General features: G+C 38.9%; 1 protein-coding gene across 10 annotated transcripts in view; it reads right to left on the reverse strand.

The window, feature by feature from the left end:
- Positions 1-18,568, reverse strand: part of LOC131682492 (tyrosine-protein phosphatase Lar) — a 487,937-nt gene that overhangs the window by 268,012 nt on the left and 201,357 nt on the right. For 6 of the 10 annotated variants that reach the window (XM_058963998.1, XM_058964004.1, XM_058964003.1 and 3 more), the window contains exon 4: positions 9,417-9,715. In XM_058963998.1, the coding sequence (XP_058819981.1) occupies positions 9,417-9,510 (94 nt within the window). In that variant the 5' untranslated portion in view covers positions 9,511-9,715. Of the gene's footprint in view, positions 1-9,416; positions 9,719-9,889; positions 11,120-18,568 lie in introns of all 10 variants that reach the window. The other 4 variants (XM_058964002.1, XM_058964000.1, XM_058964001.1 and 1 more) reach the window with 3 other exon arrangements.

The raw sequence follows: 18,568 nt of genomic DNA on the forward strand, positions 1-18,568 counted from the left end.
AGTATTAAATGGCGGCGGAGCGAAAAATTCGAAGATAATTATAAGTTTTATACGAGAATTCATAAATATTCGAGCATCTCAAATATCTACAAAAAGTTGGATAGACCGGTATTTTCAAATATACTTAATTGGAAACTAAACGAATGATTTTTTACATTTCTTATAAAAGAAATGTATAGAATTCGCTCAAACTTTCAAGATTTTTTTCGAGGCCCGGAGGGCCGAGTCTTATATACCAATCGACTCAGCTCGACGATTTGGGACAATGTCTGTGTGTGTGTGTCTGTGTGTGTGTGTATGTAACGGACAAATTCTCATTCGTGTTTCTCAGCAATGGCTGAACCGATCTTATCCAAACCAATTTTAAGTGAAAGAACTAAAAAACAGTATGAACGCTATTAATTTGTTTTTGATTCTGATGTTTAGTTTCCAAGATATGAATGTTTGAATGCGCAAAAAAAGTGTTTTTTGCAGTTTTTTGAAATTATCTGCCGAAATTGACAATATAGATTAACAATTTATATGTTTTTAGACAGCTTTAACGAATACCTTTCGAACAAGCTATAGATTGTTGAAATCGGACTATTATCAAAAGAGATATTTAACATTAAATGCGGACGAAAGATTTTTATCATTTCCCATTGCCAGAAATATGACCAAAAACATGTAATCTATTATTAACGTCAAAACGGCTTATTTTAGGTCAATAGTATCTTCGGAGAATTTAATGGAGGCTATATGCCCTTTCTTTTGGTATTGTACTTTTGCTGATTAATCCCCCTATGAGTGAGATATTTTCACAAATTTTCTTGGTAGTGATTATATCGAAATGATGTCTTCAGCAAATTTGTAGCTCTTACTTTTGCGAATACCTTTACTGAAGACTTCAAATATCTATTTTGAATACTTTAAAAGTTATGGCTTGTTGTTTTTGGATTACTGTTTGTCGCCTATTTATTGTTCAATATAGTAGTAATCCATTGAAATAAGCCAAACATTATTTCGATAAAACGAATTTTGTATTTCATTTTTCTATCTACAGCCGCTAGAAATAATCACCGAACACTTCCAAGTTGTCTGGAAGGAACTTGATAACTTATCAGTACAAAAATGTTCATTTGTGCGAACCTTCTGACTGCAATTTTTCTAACTTATAACCATCGGATCGATCTGAAACATATCGGAAAATGAAAAGCGAAATAAATTACTCCAAGCATCGGCGTAGCCAAGAGAAGGTTTTGGGGTTTAACACCATACAACCCCCCCCCACTACACCCAAAAAATATTGGCTGGAAGTTGAAAATTTATTGGTGCAGATTGATTTAATTCAATACTACAATAACAATTATCTGATCCGTAGATTGATAACCTGTTGTCGTAAACATCATGAGGACTTTTGATAAATTGTCGGAATGGGGTCCTGATATGTAACTGATCTATTGGTCTTGATTTCACAGTTGTCTAATAGCATCAATATCAAACTCCTGCCTGAAAACATTCCAATAGAAAATTCCAGAGTTCTGTAATCAATCATAATCCTCAGATATATTTTCAAATTGAGCTCGTTTTTGTAGAAATGTACTGTAATAAGGATCTTTATTTAATAGGAGACGAAGTTAAAATTGATTTAATGTCTATGAAACAGAACTGCTCACCAAAAAATGCATAACTTTCAACATTTGCCAAAAATGTTTTTGCCTTTCTCATTCACTCTAAAATTCGTCAATCTAATCCCGACCCGGAGAGCCGAGTGTCATATGCCAATCGACTGAGTTCCTCGAGATTGGAAAATGTCTGTGTGTGTATGTGTGTATGTGGAAAAAATGTGACCTCTGTTTCTCAGAAATTGCTGAACCGATTTGCACAAAGTTAGTCTCAAATGAAAGGTACAACCTTTCCATCGGCTGCTATTGAATTTATTTTATTGATTGGACTTCCGGTTCCGGAGTTACGAGTTGAAGAGTGCAATCACACAGCAAATTCCCTTTATAAACTGAAATGAAAAAATTTCAAAATCAAATTTGTATTTTTGATGCCAAATGACTTTAAAATGCATGAAACATTGAGATGTTTGACAAAAATTGACTTTTTTGGACTTTGGTACATTTTTGCCTTTCTCATATAGAAAGGTCATGCAATCACTCCAAAAATCGTCAATCATAACGGCCCGGAGGGAGTATGCAGTGAGGGGTTGCTACTTTAATATTAAAACTAGTTTAAAATTTCTTAACAAGTTGAAAATTTTCGGCAGGACCTGGATCTCCCGGATCTTTTTATATGATCCGCCGCTGGTTTCAAGCGATGTTTCAGTATCACATAGTATTTCAAGATCGTGGCTGTCGATCCATTGTATGTATGTGCAAATCGTACTGAACATGTAATATTCATTTCCACCATTATATTGAACATAACCAGCCATGGAATCATAGTCTGGACAAATGAGAAAAGCACAATTGCACCACTAGGAGGATTAAAACAGGTTTTTTATTTAACGAGGATAACACTTTTCGAATGTAGAGAGAAATTTATGAAAAATGACGATTTCCATTCGACTCTAGCAGGTTCTGATCGATTTTGATGAGCATTTGATTTTTGTTGTATGACCAATTATATGTATAGGTCAAATGTTTAAAAACAGTAATTTAAGGTCAAGATAGCATCATTTTGAAACCGCCAATTTCGGAGGTTTAGTATCTTCGATGAGTTTTACAAACGTTAAACAGCGCATCATTTGATAAAATAATTTTGACGGTATATCGTGCAAGACGTATTTATGGTGAATTTTCTCAGGTTAATATTCATGACTACAATAAAGTCTCAACAAATTCGCTAAAGACACGAACTTTGTTACTATTTTCTGAAAAATTAATTCTGCATAATTTTAAAACTTCAAAAATTACGGTTTCGGAATTATGCCGTTTGGACAGTATGATCGATTTTCACCAAACCGAATTTCTGGCTACGCCGCTAACTTCAAGTAAGTAGAAACAAAGTCGTTCTACACTCGTTCACAAGAAACTTCTTCGAATGCTGAATATCTATTATAATACATTGAAACCCCGATTTTATCAGCCAAATATGAACATATGTTTGATGGGCTCTAGCAGACGAACAAGACTGAATTCGAGTAAATCCTTTCTTGAGCATGTTTTCCTTATCATGAAGATGGAAATATGCAAAAATAAAAAGTTCATCATGAACAGAAATAGTTATCTGACTACATCAAGGGACGGGAAGAATATTTTAACAGGTTCAGCTTATTATAAAGAAAAAAAAATACCCGATTTAGTCAATGTCCCCATTTTGTCAGCCTAAAATACACCATGAGATTGATAAAAATGGGTCTTTATTGTATGTATTATTCATTGTGTTTGAAATTAATTGGTACATTTCATTTTTGGGGATTTTTTTATTGCATCGAACTACAACAATTTTTAGGTAGCTTTCAAGGGGTTATTTTATAGACTTCTTCCAAAATTTGGCGAACCTATTCCAATTCGTATACCAATTAATTGGTATACTTAAGGGTTTATATGTTGCAGATAGAGAAAATACTGAAATTTTCAGCTTTTTTCCTACACAATACTACGAAAGCTTATTAAACCATTTTTCCTAATAAGTTTGTGAAAATTATAAATTATTTGAAATTTTTTAATAGTTTAATTTTTTATTTAACCGTGATTTTTTAATAAATAGTGACCATCGCTTCACAACGTAGTCTATTTTTCATGGCTTGCGGTGACCACGATCTCTCGAATTGCTGAACTGAAAATTATGGAATAGAAAACAATTTTTAGTATTCTTTACAGATTTAACTCGCCGCGCAGATGGAATTAGACCCGCTGGTGCCCTAAGACGATTTGGGTAGATTTTCAGAGCACTGTGCACCCAGTGCATTAACGCAAGTGACGGAAAGTTATCGAAAAGATTCGTGAAAATGAAAATTCCAGTAATGATGATGATTTTCCCAAACGGTTCGTTTTCGAGAGGTTTTTATTTGTTCTTTGGCATTAGGATTAGCGATAATTCAAATCAAGGATACTACTGGGAAGTCACCTTTAGAAAAAGTCGATGTCGAAGTAAAATTTGGAACTAAGCACGCGTGCACTTCAGAGATAGTGTGATATCAGGAGCTGCTATTTGATTTCAACGCTTTTTTGTGAAAAGTGCGATACTTACAAATATAAACATAAGGCTTTTTCATACATGCGAATGAGGGCTTTGAAACGCAACAAATTAACCTAAAAATTTTGATTGTACTATATTTCTTAAACTACAGCAAAAAATGCAACGGGCGAAACTGTATTTTTGTAATTTAAAGTTTCGCCCTCCACGCTCCATGCAAACAAACAGGGCGATACTTTTTTTGCTAGCAGTTTAGAGGCGAAACTGTTATTTTCGTATTTTTTTAGGATTATCAAGCTGATACCAGCTGTAAATAGTAACAATGATTGCTATTGAAAAACACGGACAAAATCGGTGGTGTAGAACGGTAGTTATTGTAAAAAAACGTAAGGGCGATACTTCAATGCTGGGACCGAAAAAGTAAACAATCGCCAAAGGGGCGATACTATCATTTTTTCAATTTCAATAGCAAAAAAAAATATTAATTTAATAATTTCAAATACTTTATGAAGTTTTGGGTTTCGATCATTGAATCATGCAATCTAGGATGTAAAAAACACAATAGTTCTTAAATAGGAAATAAAACCAAGTCTGGAAATATTCACTGTTGATTTTATGCGAATGGTGTCACTGATAGTATCGCCGTTTACTAGAAAAAGCGTTGATTTCTTAGTTCTCAGTCCCGTTGGAAATTTGAGTAAAGTATAATCTTCAAATCGATTCAAAAAAAATTCGATTTTTTTGGCTCAGTATAATATATAACCCCTTTAGGAAAATTCAGTTTTCCCACCACAGTGCATTGATTGAAGAATTTAGATATTTTATTAACAGAGCATTAGCAATAATTCGTTTGTATGTCTATTTTATGGGCCATTTTTTCGCTTTCCCATTGATTTGGTTTGAGATTTCTAGCACTGATGCTGATTTGAGTGATTCTCTGAGTCCTTCCACTATCCCATGTAGTATGTGTTATCAAAAACATCGCGAAGCATCAAGTTCTAAATGTTCTCAAACGATATAATATCAGAAGAGAGTGATAAGAGTTATAAGAAATGTCTCATCACACTGTTAGGTGGATTAAAAGCGTTTTTTAAATTGTACCTTCATTTTTTTTTGGTTGACAACGTTAAATTATCGCATCACATGAGTCTCCACTATGCAGTAATTCACCTCTGATGCAGAGCTACTAACCCTTATTTCTCCGTGGTTGTAGCTGTGGTATGAGCGACTTTGGGTAACAAACCTCGGTGGGATTTTTCGTCGTATGCTGACAGGAGAAGGGGAGATCTACAAGCGTCAATGCTTCATGCTAGGAGCGGCCCGAAATAGCGTCGGTCTCGCAACTGGTGGCTGAAGGAGAAATACGGTGCTTCGTCAGTTATATCCAGGATCAAAGCCTCATTGTCCGGATACACCCAAAACATTTCCCCAATGCAAACAATCCATTATATCCTTTTGTTTGTATTTTGAATTAGAGTCATGCCTTCTTTGCATTATAAACCAAATTTAGTTACTGCATTATATAAACACAACTGGCATAAAGAAACAAATTGGAATAGAATACGCACATATTTGCAAGAGTTGTCAAGGAGGTGTTAGATGTAACTCTCTGCTATGACCGTATAACGCATGAGTCATCTAACTGACGCGTACCAAACGAGCTCGAACCGTCGTTATCTGTTCAAAAGTACTTCGTCTTTGATCATTTAAACGTCTCTCTAAATATCGTCACACATCGTAATCTCCAATCTACGAACTGTGACCTCTACGACGATGGCTTGGTGACTAGGTTTCATGGGTATCTTCCGACAATTGAATCGCCAACTTGGACGAGATCGCTGCATGTCTACTACCTCCCTGTTACACAATGTTGTTTACAACATTGAAAAAGCTTTTTCACAAAAGCAATCAAGTTTAATAGTGTTTCTCGATATTAAAGGTGCTTTTGACAACGTGTCTTTCGAATCCATTTTGGAAGCAGCACGAATTCATGGAGTACCTTCATATATCACGAACTGGATACACGCAATGCTTAGCAATCGACATCTGTCCTCATCGTTAAAATAAGTAGAGATAAGGAAACTTAGTGTCTGCGGATGTCCTCAAGGTGGTGTGCTGTCACCACTTCTATAGAACCTTATCGCCAATGACTTGTTGAGGAAACTTAATGAGCTTGTGTTTCCGACGTATGGTTTCGCCGATGATTATCACGTAATGATCACCGGTATTTGCATTAACACGCTTTTTGCTTTGATGCAGCAAACCTTATGCATTGTTGAGCAATGGTGTTTTCATGTTGGACAGTTAATCCAAATAAAACATCAATTGTGCTTTTCACGCAACAAATAATTACAGCAGGAGCTCGTTCGTTGCAGTCTTTGACTCTGAAATTACTGTTGCAGATCACGTTAAGTACGTTGGGGTGATTCTTGACTCAAAACTAAATTGGACAGCTCACTTCGATTTCAGAATCAAGAAAGCTTGCATGGCCTTCCTCCAATGTAGAAGAGCCTTCGGTAAATCTTGGGGTCTCAGCCCCAAGTACATTCAGTGGATCTACACAACAGATGTTAGAACAATATTGGCATACAGGTGACTTGTGTAGTGGCAGAAGGGAGCAGTCATGAAAATCCAATCAAACAATCCAATCAAAGTTAAACCATCTTCAGGGGATGTTCTTGAAGGTGATGCCTAATGCGTTCTCGACAATACTTACTTTTGTTTTAAAGGCACTCTTGAACATAAAACCACTATATGTGTTTCTGAAGCAAGTACTTTCTTGCGCATACTGTCTTAAGGCTACTGGGCGCTAGAACAGTAGATAGATCGTGTAACTAGCCACACAAGACTGTGTCCCCAAATGGCCGTCTGACTAGATAGAACAACTTGAAGAATATCTTGTTTGTTACACAGTTATTAGTTGGAGAGCCGCGTCGGTGCTTGTGTCTATTGTCGTGAAACAAGATTAAACCAATATTTTTCGCTTGATAGATACTGTACTGTACTGCCCATATATGCATAAGAGTCCCATATTGAAAAACAGCAAGCCGAGAAAAACGGTTTCAAGATTTACATTTTTCATTGAGCCTTATGGATGGGACAACCATGTTTTGGTATTTTTTTCGATATTTTCTGAACAAACCTGGTAATCTTATTTGTGCATTATGATTCAGTGGTGATACAGAATACAATCCAACAGATATCTCATTTTCGACAAAAAGCCATATGGGACTCTTATGCTTGTATGGGCAGTGTATTCCAAGCAAAAATCTGTGTGATTCAGTGTGGCGTACAATCAGCACTTCAACTGTGAATTTGCGGTAGAAGAATAAATTTCTGTTCTGACAGTCAGGCTATCCTGAAAGGGCAGCAGACTCGAGATCGCATTTAGTAATCTCGTGTCGACGTCAAATCAAATAACGTAGCATTTCAAATGCTATCTAACTTCTATGGGTCTTTCCGGTATTACTGGAAATTAATGGACAGATGAAATGGCTGGAGCTAGCGCTGCGACTGACTTCGTTGGTCCAGAATCAGTTCTACCACTGTCGATAAGTTGAATAAAGTACAAGATTCGCTATTGGACTACATCCGAACATGCCAACCATTGCCAACTTGGGTTCATACAATAACTTTTCAGCCGGATGTGAGTCCAAAAATGGCAAGGAAGTTGCTACAGTTTTCCAAGCACGACTGCAGTATTCTAGTCAGGGCACTGACTAGACATTGCCAACTCAATTAGCACAAGGCTACTATTCAGCGTGCAGAGTGTTACTCGTGTGATCCTTGTGAATCCGATTACGGAATTTCATATCACTTGATGTGTAACTGCCCAGCAGTTATGTAAATGCGTATCTTGATTTTTGGTTGTCTATACATAGATTAACCTATGTAAAGAGAGGATATGGTATTGTTCCTAACCCAGTACGGTAACGAGCTATAGTCTAAGCCGTATTTGAATGACAATATATCTTTGGGGTGTTTTCGTTCTGTAATCTCAATAACCCCTAGGGGGTGTCGATATATCCGCTAATCGAGAAGTGTCTTTTATTCCCTTGGGAGCGAATAATACTTCCATATTGTCTATGTTCTCTGTGTTGTTATTTTCCATATCTCTAATCTTACCACTTTCCATCAGGAAATGATGAAAAGACATATCACGGCAAGGAACAAATCTCAACATGGGGAACGTGCCATTTGAGCCAGTCGGTCCTGATTCTAGCAGTTTCTTTTTTTCACTCTCCTTATGACGTCCCTGAGGATGTTAGAAAGTAAAACATGTCTAAGTTTTCCAACGGTCAATAGACAAGAGTACTTGAAAGAATGCCTCTAAACGCGTAATAATCAAAAATGAGTGAGAAAGTTCCTTTAACAGCTGAAAGCTGTTCGATATCAAAAGAATTTCGAGCTTCTTAGAGTCAATAAGTATCAAATTGTACGAAATAATCTTCCTTGTGTAGGACAGATAATGTCGCTTTATATTATATCTAGAGAAACATCCATTGTTTTATTTGGGAGCAGGAAAAAGCCTGCTGGAGATGAAATTATTTGAAGTCGTCGGTGTTGTGAGAACAGACACGCTTTGACAAAAGTCTTCAAAAATAATTTGAGCATTTTTACCCAGTGTGTGAAATCAAGTAAAAATAGATCGAAGGACTGTGAACAGGAGGATGATGGGGTTAGCCACCAAACACTACCACTGAGTGACAGTTATTTGAATTGATAATCTGAGAGTTTTCAATACCTATTTCAATAGCCATGTGCAGTAACAGTTCTGTATCAAGAGCTATACTGTATCATAGAGTAATCCGTTAGTTCCGGAGCCATTAAGGATGTTGGGTTCGAATCCAATCGAGTAGAGCGGAAAATTTTGTCATGGATTTTAATTTCTGTTATTCCACTTGTACATTTTTCAATCAGTTTCCCTGTTGCCCACTGCCTTAGTAATTTAAGCTTCTTTGCGGATATCGACCATAATCGGCGATTATTTTGTGTGATACGTGCAATGTAATCCCAATTGATTGACCTACAAGCTGGTGAAAATATGAAACATCCACTGGCAAAAAATTACACTGCTAATAAACTCTTTCACTTAACGAGAACCAAAAACTGGATTAGGCATATTATCAGGACCTCTTCATGTGACGACGCCACCTATCACCCCATTATTACTGCTGATGTTTGCCTGTTCTGCCATCGTTACCGAAGGAGCAGCCCCAGCGGGACCTTTTATTTTAAAGTACGACGGAGTGCTGATGATGGAAACTACTATCTACAGTATGGGTACTCACGTGAGGCCAGCGCACATTGCGGGATCCGCGCTAGGAGCAGGACGCTAGCGATGGCTGTCAGTAACGCGGCACCCGAGGCCACCTGCAGCCCCATGTCTCAATTCCCCCGCGTGCTAATTATTTTACGGCACCCTTCCCCTGGTGTTTGTGGTTCTGTTCTGTATTTATACTCTGTCGATAATTTTTGTTTCGTTTATGAACTGCTGCTACCTTCCCCGTAGTATTTTTGTACACGCAGCCCGATGTCACGCTGGTCCGTTACTCGCGTTCTCTCTTTCTGTTGTGCTGCTTCTAGTACTCTGCTTTGGTCAACAAGTGTTTAGTTTCATGTGTGTGTGTTGGATTGTGTCAGTGGGGGGAAGAAAATTCATACGATTTATTCAATTTTCACATTCGAAGAAATGGAATTGTACCGGAACATGCAAAAGAACGGAGAAAAAAACAAGAGAAGTGTTATTAAATTCTAGTTTTACCTTCGACATGTGTCACCGCTGTGACATATTGGTTTGGTATTATATTGGCTTTTTGAGAGAAACGATGAGATTATCTACGTGTATAATTGACGCTGCACTGGTTACGATATAGAAATGGAAGATCGCTTATTATTCGAAAAGCAATATAGGTAACGAGAATTTTTCTAATATTTCAAAGATTTCAATTGCGAAGACTCCTCCTACTCAACGCCTCCAGCTGTCGAACGAAACCCTTATGATGGTGCTGTGGATGCAATTCTTCTTCACAACATTCTTCCTTTACTTCACTTTCGGTGGGAACAAATTCATTCGTAGCATACAATTTATCCACACTATCGGTTATTGCTTTATGACCTCGTAAGTTCTCTTATTTTGCACCGTTTCAGCATTTTTATACACTTTTCGCCTCAAGTCGTTAACTACTTCCTAGTCCACTATTACTGCAAGGTAGCGCAATTATTCGCTGCAATTTTCCTCGTAGTTCAAATCTCTAGTTTGCATTTGCACTCAATTATAGGGCAACGAAAGTCCTGGGACCTACAGCCCAAGACGAGCTGCGTTGTATGGCGCACGATACGGAAGTGGGCCTAGTTTGCCGTGGGTGCAAATGCTTTTCCCGGAACGTTGGTCCACCTACTCCGGGAAGAATATTGCCGCTCATATTTTCACTACTGGGAATTTCAGACGCCCGAACAACAACCGGTGGCCGCTGGTGGTTACTTTCGACCGGCCCCATCGCACGTCACCTTCACCCAACACCGTGGCTGTGGCCACCCGCATTCTAGTCGGTTTACACCAACCACCCCGGGAGGCTCAGTGCAGTAATTTCGACTTTTTCTTCACACTTTTCTTTCACTATTTCGTTTTTCCCTGAAGAACTTTTCTCCCTCCGCGAGAGAATAAATTCACTGTAATAGATTCCTTGCGCCAGGTTGTTTCACATAATTTATTATTATTGGATTTCATAATTCTCGATTCATTAATTTTCTCCTCTTCATTGTGGGATTGGTTTCACTTTTTCACTCTGCTCAGTTACTCCCAGTCCGTTTCTTCTGGGGTGGGTTGTTTCGGCAGCTGTATTGAATTCATTTCACTTCACGTTATCCTTTTATGGGTACAGGGTAAAGTTTTGATCGTTCGTTGAAGTTTTTCTTTTTCATTTGAATGCATTGATTTGGACTATGCAAACTTTTCGCCCAACTGTTGGCTACGGTTATCGAGGCGTTCAGACTGAAAGTTTGAAACCATTTTTTATTGGGAAAGTAAATTTAACACTTTCTTATTTCCTGCTGGAGATCCTGGCGTGGTGGAATGGGGTGAAATTTTCATAGCAAAAAAATCACCGATCTAGAGCATAGAGCTGTCAGCGAAGGATGTCGTTATTTAATTACAGTGTTGGATTGACCGGAATTTATTGGTTGAACAAATGCTTTCAGAGGATAACTGACTTTAACTTTAATCAACGATGAATCACGGGTTGGTTACCATAACTGAAAACAAATTATTTAAAGTCAAATTTTCACAAATGAATGTTGGTAAGTTATCAAAAATGAAAAAAAAAAATTAATAAATGTTGATGCCGCAAAAATTTAAAATATTCACATAAAATAACAATTTTGAAACTCTGGAAGTTAGGAACCAACACGATGAATATATTTAGAAACTTCTAGAATAACATAAGTTGATACAGTTTTAGTGAACCTTTTCAAACTCAATGTATGTACTGTAGTTCTCTAGTCGTTGTACGAGTCTTCCATAAAACCCGGGATTTCAAATAATGAGATTTCAATGTGCTATGGAAGCTGGAAAATGACTGTATTATGAATTAGCTTCATAATATAACATCACACACCCGAGCTTTTATGGGACGTATTAAAAGGAGGTTAAAAATCTAGAAATCTCGAATAACGCTTAGTTTCTGGATTTTTTAACCTCTTAATCAGTGGTTTTCAACCGGGGGTGAATTAGACTATCCACAAAAGTGCTTCTCACGGAAAAAATACGCATTTTTGGGTGGCTTGATTCTCGATACTGTGATTCTAGCTCAGACTAAACGAGTACTAGACGCAAATTCCTACGCGAATGGCCTCCCAACCCACAACATAGCACAAAAAGTGCTCAGATGTGAACGCGTGCATAAAGAATTCCTGTAGGTCAGAACGTCAGATATGTGACGGAAACTTAGGAATTTGATGATAACAAAAAGGGCACTTATTGTCGCCGATTCGTCGACGAGTTATCTAGACAAACATCGATGAGCACTCTTTAGAGCACTTATGCGTAATTAGAACAGTAGGGAAAACCGATGTAAGTTGAAACAGAGAAGTTGAAATAGTGTTCATTACTAGTGAAAGCAAACCGTAAGGGGAAAATAGTTTTGCCAGATCCCTTCTGAAATGATTTTGCTAGTTATGGGCATTGTTTCAAACTTCCTCTGTTTTTATTCACGTTGGCTTCCAATACCAACGAAAGAGTGGAGTACACCAAGAGCTAAATAACTGATTTTGCCAAGGAAGTCTCTTGTATGCAACAATAATATCCTGGCATTAAACAGATTCAAATTCATATGTTACTGCTTTAATTGTCGCAAGGTTTTACTTTATCGTAAAATTTAAGACTAAAAGAAACGAAAGCAATTAAATTGAAAGGTATTCTAAAGCGAATCAGTTATAAATTTAGAACGAAAAACTAGGACCAGGCAGGCTCATATAGACATGATCGAAAGGAAATGTGATGAATCTTTTGCCTTCAGCTGGTCGGAGTTTAAACCGCCAGCACTCGCGTGAATGGTTTTCCAAATGAGCAGCCGCTGATGCTCGCAGGAGCGTTCGCTAGCGTCTCTGAAGCTTTTGTACTAAATACATTACACGAATCTGACTGAAAAGGGGCTTGTCGAAACTATTCAACAAATTTCTTTAGGATAACATTCTCCCTCATGATGGAAGGCAAATGAGCCATATCAAAACCAGGAACAGCAGCCTTCGATCACAACTTGCATCAGCTGATTGAATGCTGTCGAGTTAAATATGGCAATTGTATTACATTCCCCATTCTTGACTCTTGGCCCGCGCAATAATGAATTCCCCTGACAATTATTCGCTTCAAGGTGAAATGGATGTCAAAATAAAATCGATGAAACTATACGCATGCTCCTAAACCGGGCCATTCGTGATCTTTTTCCGGACCAAAGACAATACTTTTGAAGATTGCTCGAGTTCTGACGGATCGATATTCGGTCTTGTTAGAAATATCGAAAATTCGCTCTGATAAGTTTCGAGAGGGCGGGGGTATAAATAGTTCGAAGCAGGCAAATGATATTGCTGGCTACGGGCCTCCTCCGTAGGAGAACGGAGTATATGTACCAGCCAATCAGGTCGAAATAGATGGAGTCATTTCTGATTCGAGCTTGAATTTCGCGTATCTGCTGAAATATGGGTTGGCAGTTTTAAAGGCAGTTTGCTCATGCTTCTGCCAGAGAAAATATTGGACTGCTCTACCTATCTTCTCTTTGACAAGATTCGTCTACCTGTACGCTTTTTTGTGACACAAAGTCACTGTAGCAATAACGTTCGTTGTTGGGAATGCGGTGGGAATCATATGGAATGGATGTTGAAGAATGTCTCTATTGTGGGGGAAGTCCACATGATTTCTCGACATGTCTCTCGTACAAACAGTGCGAGGAGAAACTTATGCGTTCCCTTCAGGGCCGTTCTAAGCGATCTTTTACAGAAACGCTAAGCCGAGTCACGCCACCGGCGACTACGAATATCTATAACAACTTGTCTACTGACGAGTGAAGCTCTGATGACCCGCAGGACAGAACAACTTCTGCATACCAGCAATAGACAATAGACATTAGACATTTTGTCTTCTCAACTTCTTTATAAAGGGCAGAAGGTGTCTCATTAAGGTCCTCCAAGACAAATCCAGGAAGTACTGGTGCAAAACTGAAACAAGCAGCCCCTGGTCTCAGAAATTTGACTTTCACACATAAGCTTTCTCCGAAGGAAGAGTACGTGTTCTTAACTGACTTGATTCTCGATACTGCGATTTAAGCTCAGATTAAACGCACACCAGGAGCGAATGCTGGTAAATGAATAAAAGTTGATTTAACTAGAATATCAATGCGATTTTGAATGAAAGGTCGTATTCGAATAAGGGTTTTTAGTAAACGGGATTACAAATCAATTTCAGCAGACTATTATAACGATTTTGACTCGTTGTAGACATCTTTACGAGTCTTTTTCTACATTGTTATACGATTGATGGTTTGCTGGGATATGAGATGATGGGCTATTTGTCTGCTTGGGCTGTGTATCGAAATCTCCAGTGCAGCTACAGCTTCAATTAATGGGGTAAACTGTTGCTGAGGTTTTGAAATTAAAATATCTCGGGACCTGAGACTCCGGGTATAGTTCGACTCTCAAGGTCCTGGTAATGTAGGTATCTGAAACAGAAATGCCGCCGTCATCGTCCTTATTGCTCCACTTTTGGAATATTCGGTGAAATACAAAGAAACCCAAAGTGAATGATCACCGGGTGTTCAATAAAAATTGAGAATGATTTCAATACCTTTCTGTAATTAAAGTAAAGAGCGTAAAATTTTTTCTCTCCAAGAGAATTGCTCTCTGGACTGCCTAGAAATGGGTGGCATGATTCTTTTCGCTCGGGTGCTGTCAGTTCAATCGAAGATGGCGTCAAAACAGCAAGCACTCCTCGAGCGTGTTGTACGGTTTTGCTAAACGCATGGTCATCGTGGAAAAAAGTTTACGGTAGATTACTTGCGAGACGAAAACGTGCCCGTGAGTACAGTTTACCGGATCCTGACATCCCTGAGCATGGAGCAGTAGGCCGGCAGCGGCCGTCCGGCGAAGATAATGACGACGAAGAAGAAGAAGGAAGGGGGTGGGCGTAACGTAGTTGGTAAATCGATTGCATTGCATGAAGCGCACCTGGGTTTCAGTCCCGACCCCGCACATAAGGTTAGAAATTTTTCTAACCCGAAGAGACGAATGACCTTAGATTAAAATCTCTATAATCGAAATAAAAAAAGAAGAAGGAAGCGATGAAAAGGCTGTTCGATAACAAGGACGGAGCGAGTGTGCGTGACGCCGGCCGAATGTATCACTGCTCCCATACATTGATTCACCGAGCCCTCAAGATGGAGGACATTATCTGTCGGAAGAAGACTCGGTCCCCGAGTACACAGAAGGAGTGTCTTGAGAAAATTCTTCTACCGTTCTTAAAGGAGCATCATGCGGACGGGAAGTACTTCTTCATGCCGGACAAGGCGTCTTCCCATTATGCCAAGAAGACGCTGGAGTATCTTAAGCAGAAATAGATACCGTACGTGCCGAAAAAACGAAACTCGACTAACTTGCTCCAGTGCTGTCCCATTGAAGATTTGTTCGGCTCCCTCAGTGCACTAAAATAATTGGCGGGCCAAGGATACGAAGCAGTTGACCACCAGGATCCGGAATTGTATCCGGAAGATGGATGTCAGTGCCGTCCAGCGCTGTTGTGAGAGCATCGCGACTAAGTTGCGTCGTACGGCTGTCCAGGGCCCCTTCTCCAATATTCATTGACGTTTTTTTGAAGAATAAACTTTGTTTTTAATAAAAAATACTGAATTCGATTTTTTTTTGTTTTTTAACTACATGACTGAAAACTTCTCATTTTTTATTAAACACCCGTTACTGTTTGCACTAGAATCAATCAGCAAGATGATATTTGAATAATTAGTACAAAGAATCTAGAAAAACACTAGTTTTTAACGACAGTGTTTCCAAATATGCAACTAATTAATTTTAAACACATATCAATTACTACACTGCCCATGATCGCATATCAGTCCCATTAAAATAGGAAATCCCATAGAAAACGGGACAAATATGCGATCATGGGCAGTACAGGCCTTTTTGACACACAAAGTGTCATTATACCTGCTTTGTTCGATCGGTTTCTGGCACTCTCTTGGGATAATGATGTCACGCTTCTCAGCATTCTGCTTGCACACATTCCAGTATTCTGATCGAAGTTTTTTTTTACATTCCAATGGAATCTACTTCAGAATTTCGATTGAATTCTTATCCGTATTTCTACCATTTTTTCTCTGAATTTTCATGCAGGACTCTAGAGAAAAGGTCCTCAGAGGTCTGGTGGAATCCTTCTCAAGATTTATATCTATCTGATGAAAGATATGATTTATTCAAGATGCTGATAGAATCCTGTTCCTATTTTTCAATAAAATCCGGTGTAAAATTCTGATGAATATTTTGCTCTGAGTTCCAGTGGACTTTGACACAATATTGCTCTTCTTCCATTATCCCCTTCAACAATTCTAGCCAAACACGTGAAAAAGGCATAAGTCAAAATGAGAGTCTCTCTTTGTTTTGCTTTCTCGTCCGCCAATACTCGGACGCTTTTACGTTTGCTCCTTAACTCTTAGCATAATGTGCTCGATAACATCAGCGTCTCTCGATATTTATTGAAACAATGTTGGAAGGTTTTGTGCTGACGCCATAATAAGCGAAAGAGAAAGTAAACACAGAGAGTCTCATTTGCGTTTATACCATTTTCACATGTTTATCGAGGATTGATTCCTGCTCGGAATTCCAATGGCATGGCATCTTTAACCCCTAATGCCCACGTTGTTGATAAACAAACACGTTTCTAAGTGACTATAACTTTTGGTTTACACAACATATGTTTACAACGACAAATAAAGCTGTTAACTGGTACTAATATCTTTGATTTGAGCACTTACAATTATAAATATTATTAGTAGAACACAAGTTATTACAATTAATTTGATTGGTTTTCGCTGAAGCAGTGCTGCCAGGGATAATTTCTGTTAATAGTAAAAATGAAATTTTGGAATATTTTCGTAGGCTGGCAGTATTATTGAAAACTGATAAAATTTTCAAATTCAGCAGCTTTTAGCACTGCGAAAGAAGCACCTATCTTTATTAAACCAAGTTTTCCGTGTTTCATGACGCCAACAGTTCTAAGGAAAAATGGACGTGCGGGAGAACTGGAAAGAAGCCGCCCAAGATCGACAAAGATGGAGCTCTACGATAAGCCCGGCATTGGCGAGATGACGCTGTAGCTAACATGGCATCAAGGTAGGTATGGTTCAAAACTTATTTTTCCTCGAGACTGTTGGGGATCAATCTTTATCATCCGATGTACAATACTTCTAGAATGTTTACAATAGTCTTATTGCATGAAAATCATAATCGAAGACAGTATACATTTATAGGTTTCATCAGTTTTCCATTATATTGCAAAAAACCGTAATTCACCGTTAATAAAAATCGTCCTTGGGAGGTTTCCAACAAAACGTATCAAATAATTTCACAATACACAACAACGACAACAGAAAAATATTATCGAGAAAAATCAATGATTCCATGACAAAAATCTCGAGAGCAATTAATGTTCCTGAGACGGCTACGAAATTAAATTCTACCTACAGTCAAACCCCAATCTTACGTTCCCCACCCCAGCTTCAGGACTGCTACCAAACTGTCCAAGTGGTTGTAGCGCACCAAATGCCAAACTGGCGCTAATTAGCATCAACAAACCACACCACACGACAATAACCATCGAAATAAATTCAAATCAGTGTCTTCCGGTGTTCCACCTTGACAATAACACGATTCCACAAGGATAGCAGTAATCTCATACACCGCAAATAAGGCACAGCGGAAGCAAAAAGCAAACCTGTTTTCAGAACACAACCCACAGGGGGTAGATTGAAAGGAACGTTGGGCGGGTAGCATAGGGGAGATTGTCAAAAGCCCTTTTATTACCAGGAAAGCGCTTCCTGCCAGGCGCAAATCCTTTCGAACAGCAGGGGCCATCATCGGCACCTCACCTGCAGTCATCACTGGAAACGTCTTCCACCATATAACGAATAATTTATTTCATGCACGGAACCTACATCCACCAGCATAATTACACTCACACATAGCTAGCTGCATGCATATTATCGGTTTGACTTTTATCGTTTCACCTGCCCCAGACATCTCAGGAGTCTGTCTTTGCTTTGAACTTATGACAATATTTCACCCCCTTTAGGTAAAACACAAAAGAAGTTCCCGAACCAGCAGAGCGTCCATTTCCCACCTTGCGTCAAAGTTAAAACCCCACCCTTTCCCTAACATTTTTGAGGTCTTCCACCCCGACAACGGCACGGCAAGCTGTTCACTTTCGCCTTCTTGCGAAAGAGTTAGACGGCGCGGGCTGGAATGATCAAGGAACAAAGGAAGCATCTCGAGAAAATGCGGTGATTTCGGGAAAGAAACATTTTTGGCACAATGCCCAGCCAAAACGGCCACATCATCCAACTGGGCCGGAACCATCTGGTTACGGCATTGCACAGCATCCAGTGTGCACGGTTGGGGGCATGCAAGCAAGACAACGAAGATGCTTTTTGATGCAGCCGCAGCCGGTTTTAGAAAATCGCTGCGGCTGGTTGCACGGTGGGTTTTGCGGTAATCCTTGAAAAATAAAAACCCGTTTTTCTTGAGTATCACAGTCGTGGTCGACCTGTGTCGGAAAACAACTCCAACCCGTCGTTATCGCTATAGGGGCGGATAATAGCACAAGCAACCCAGTCAGCCTATTGGCGTTCATTGTATGGGCGGAACGGACCAGCTATGCCAGTGCATGTTG

This window comes from Topomyia yanbarensis, chromosome 2 (genome assembly GCF_030247195.1).
Source record: "Topomyia yanbarensis strain Yona2022 chromosome 2, ASM3024719v1, whole genome shotgun sequence".
Lineage (NCBI taxonomy): Eukaryota > Metazoa > Arthropoda > Insecta > Diptera > Culicidae > Topomyia > Topomyia yanbarensis.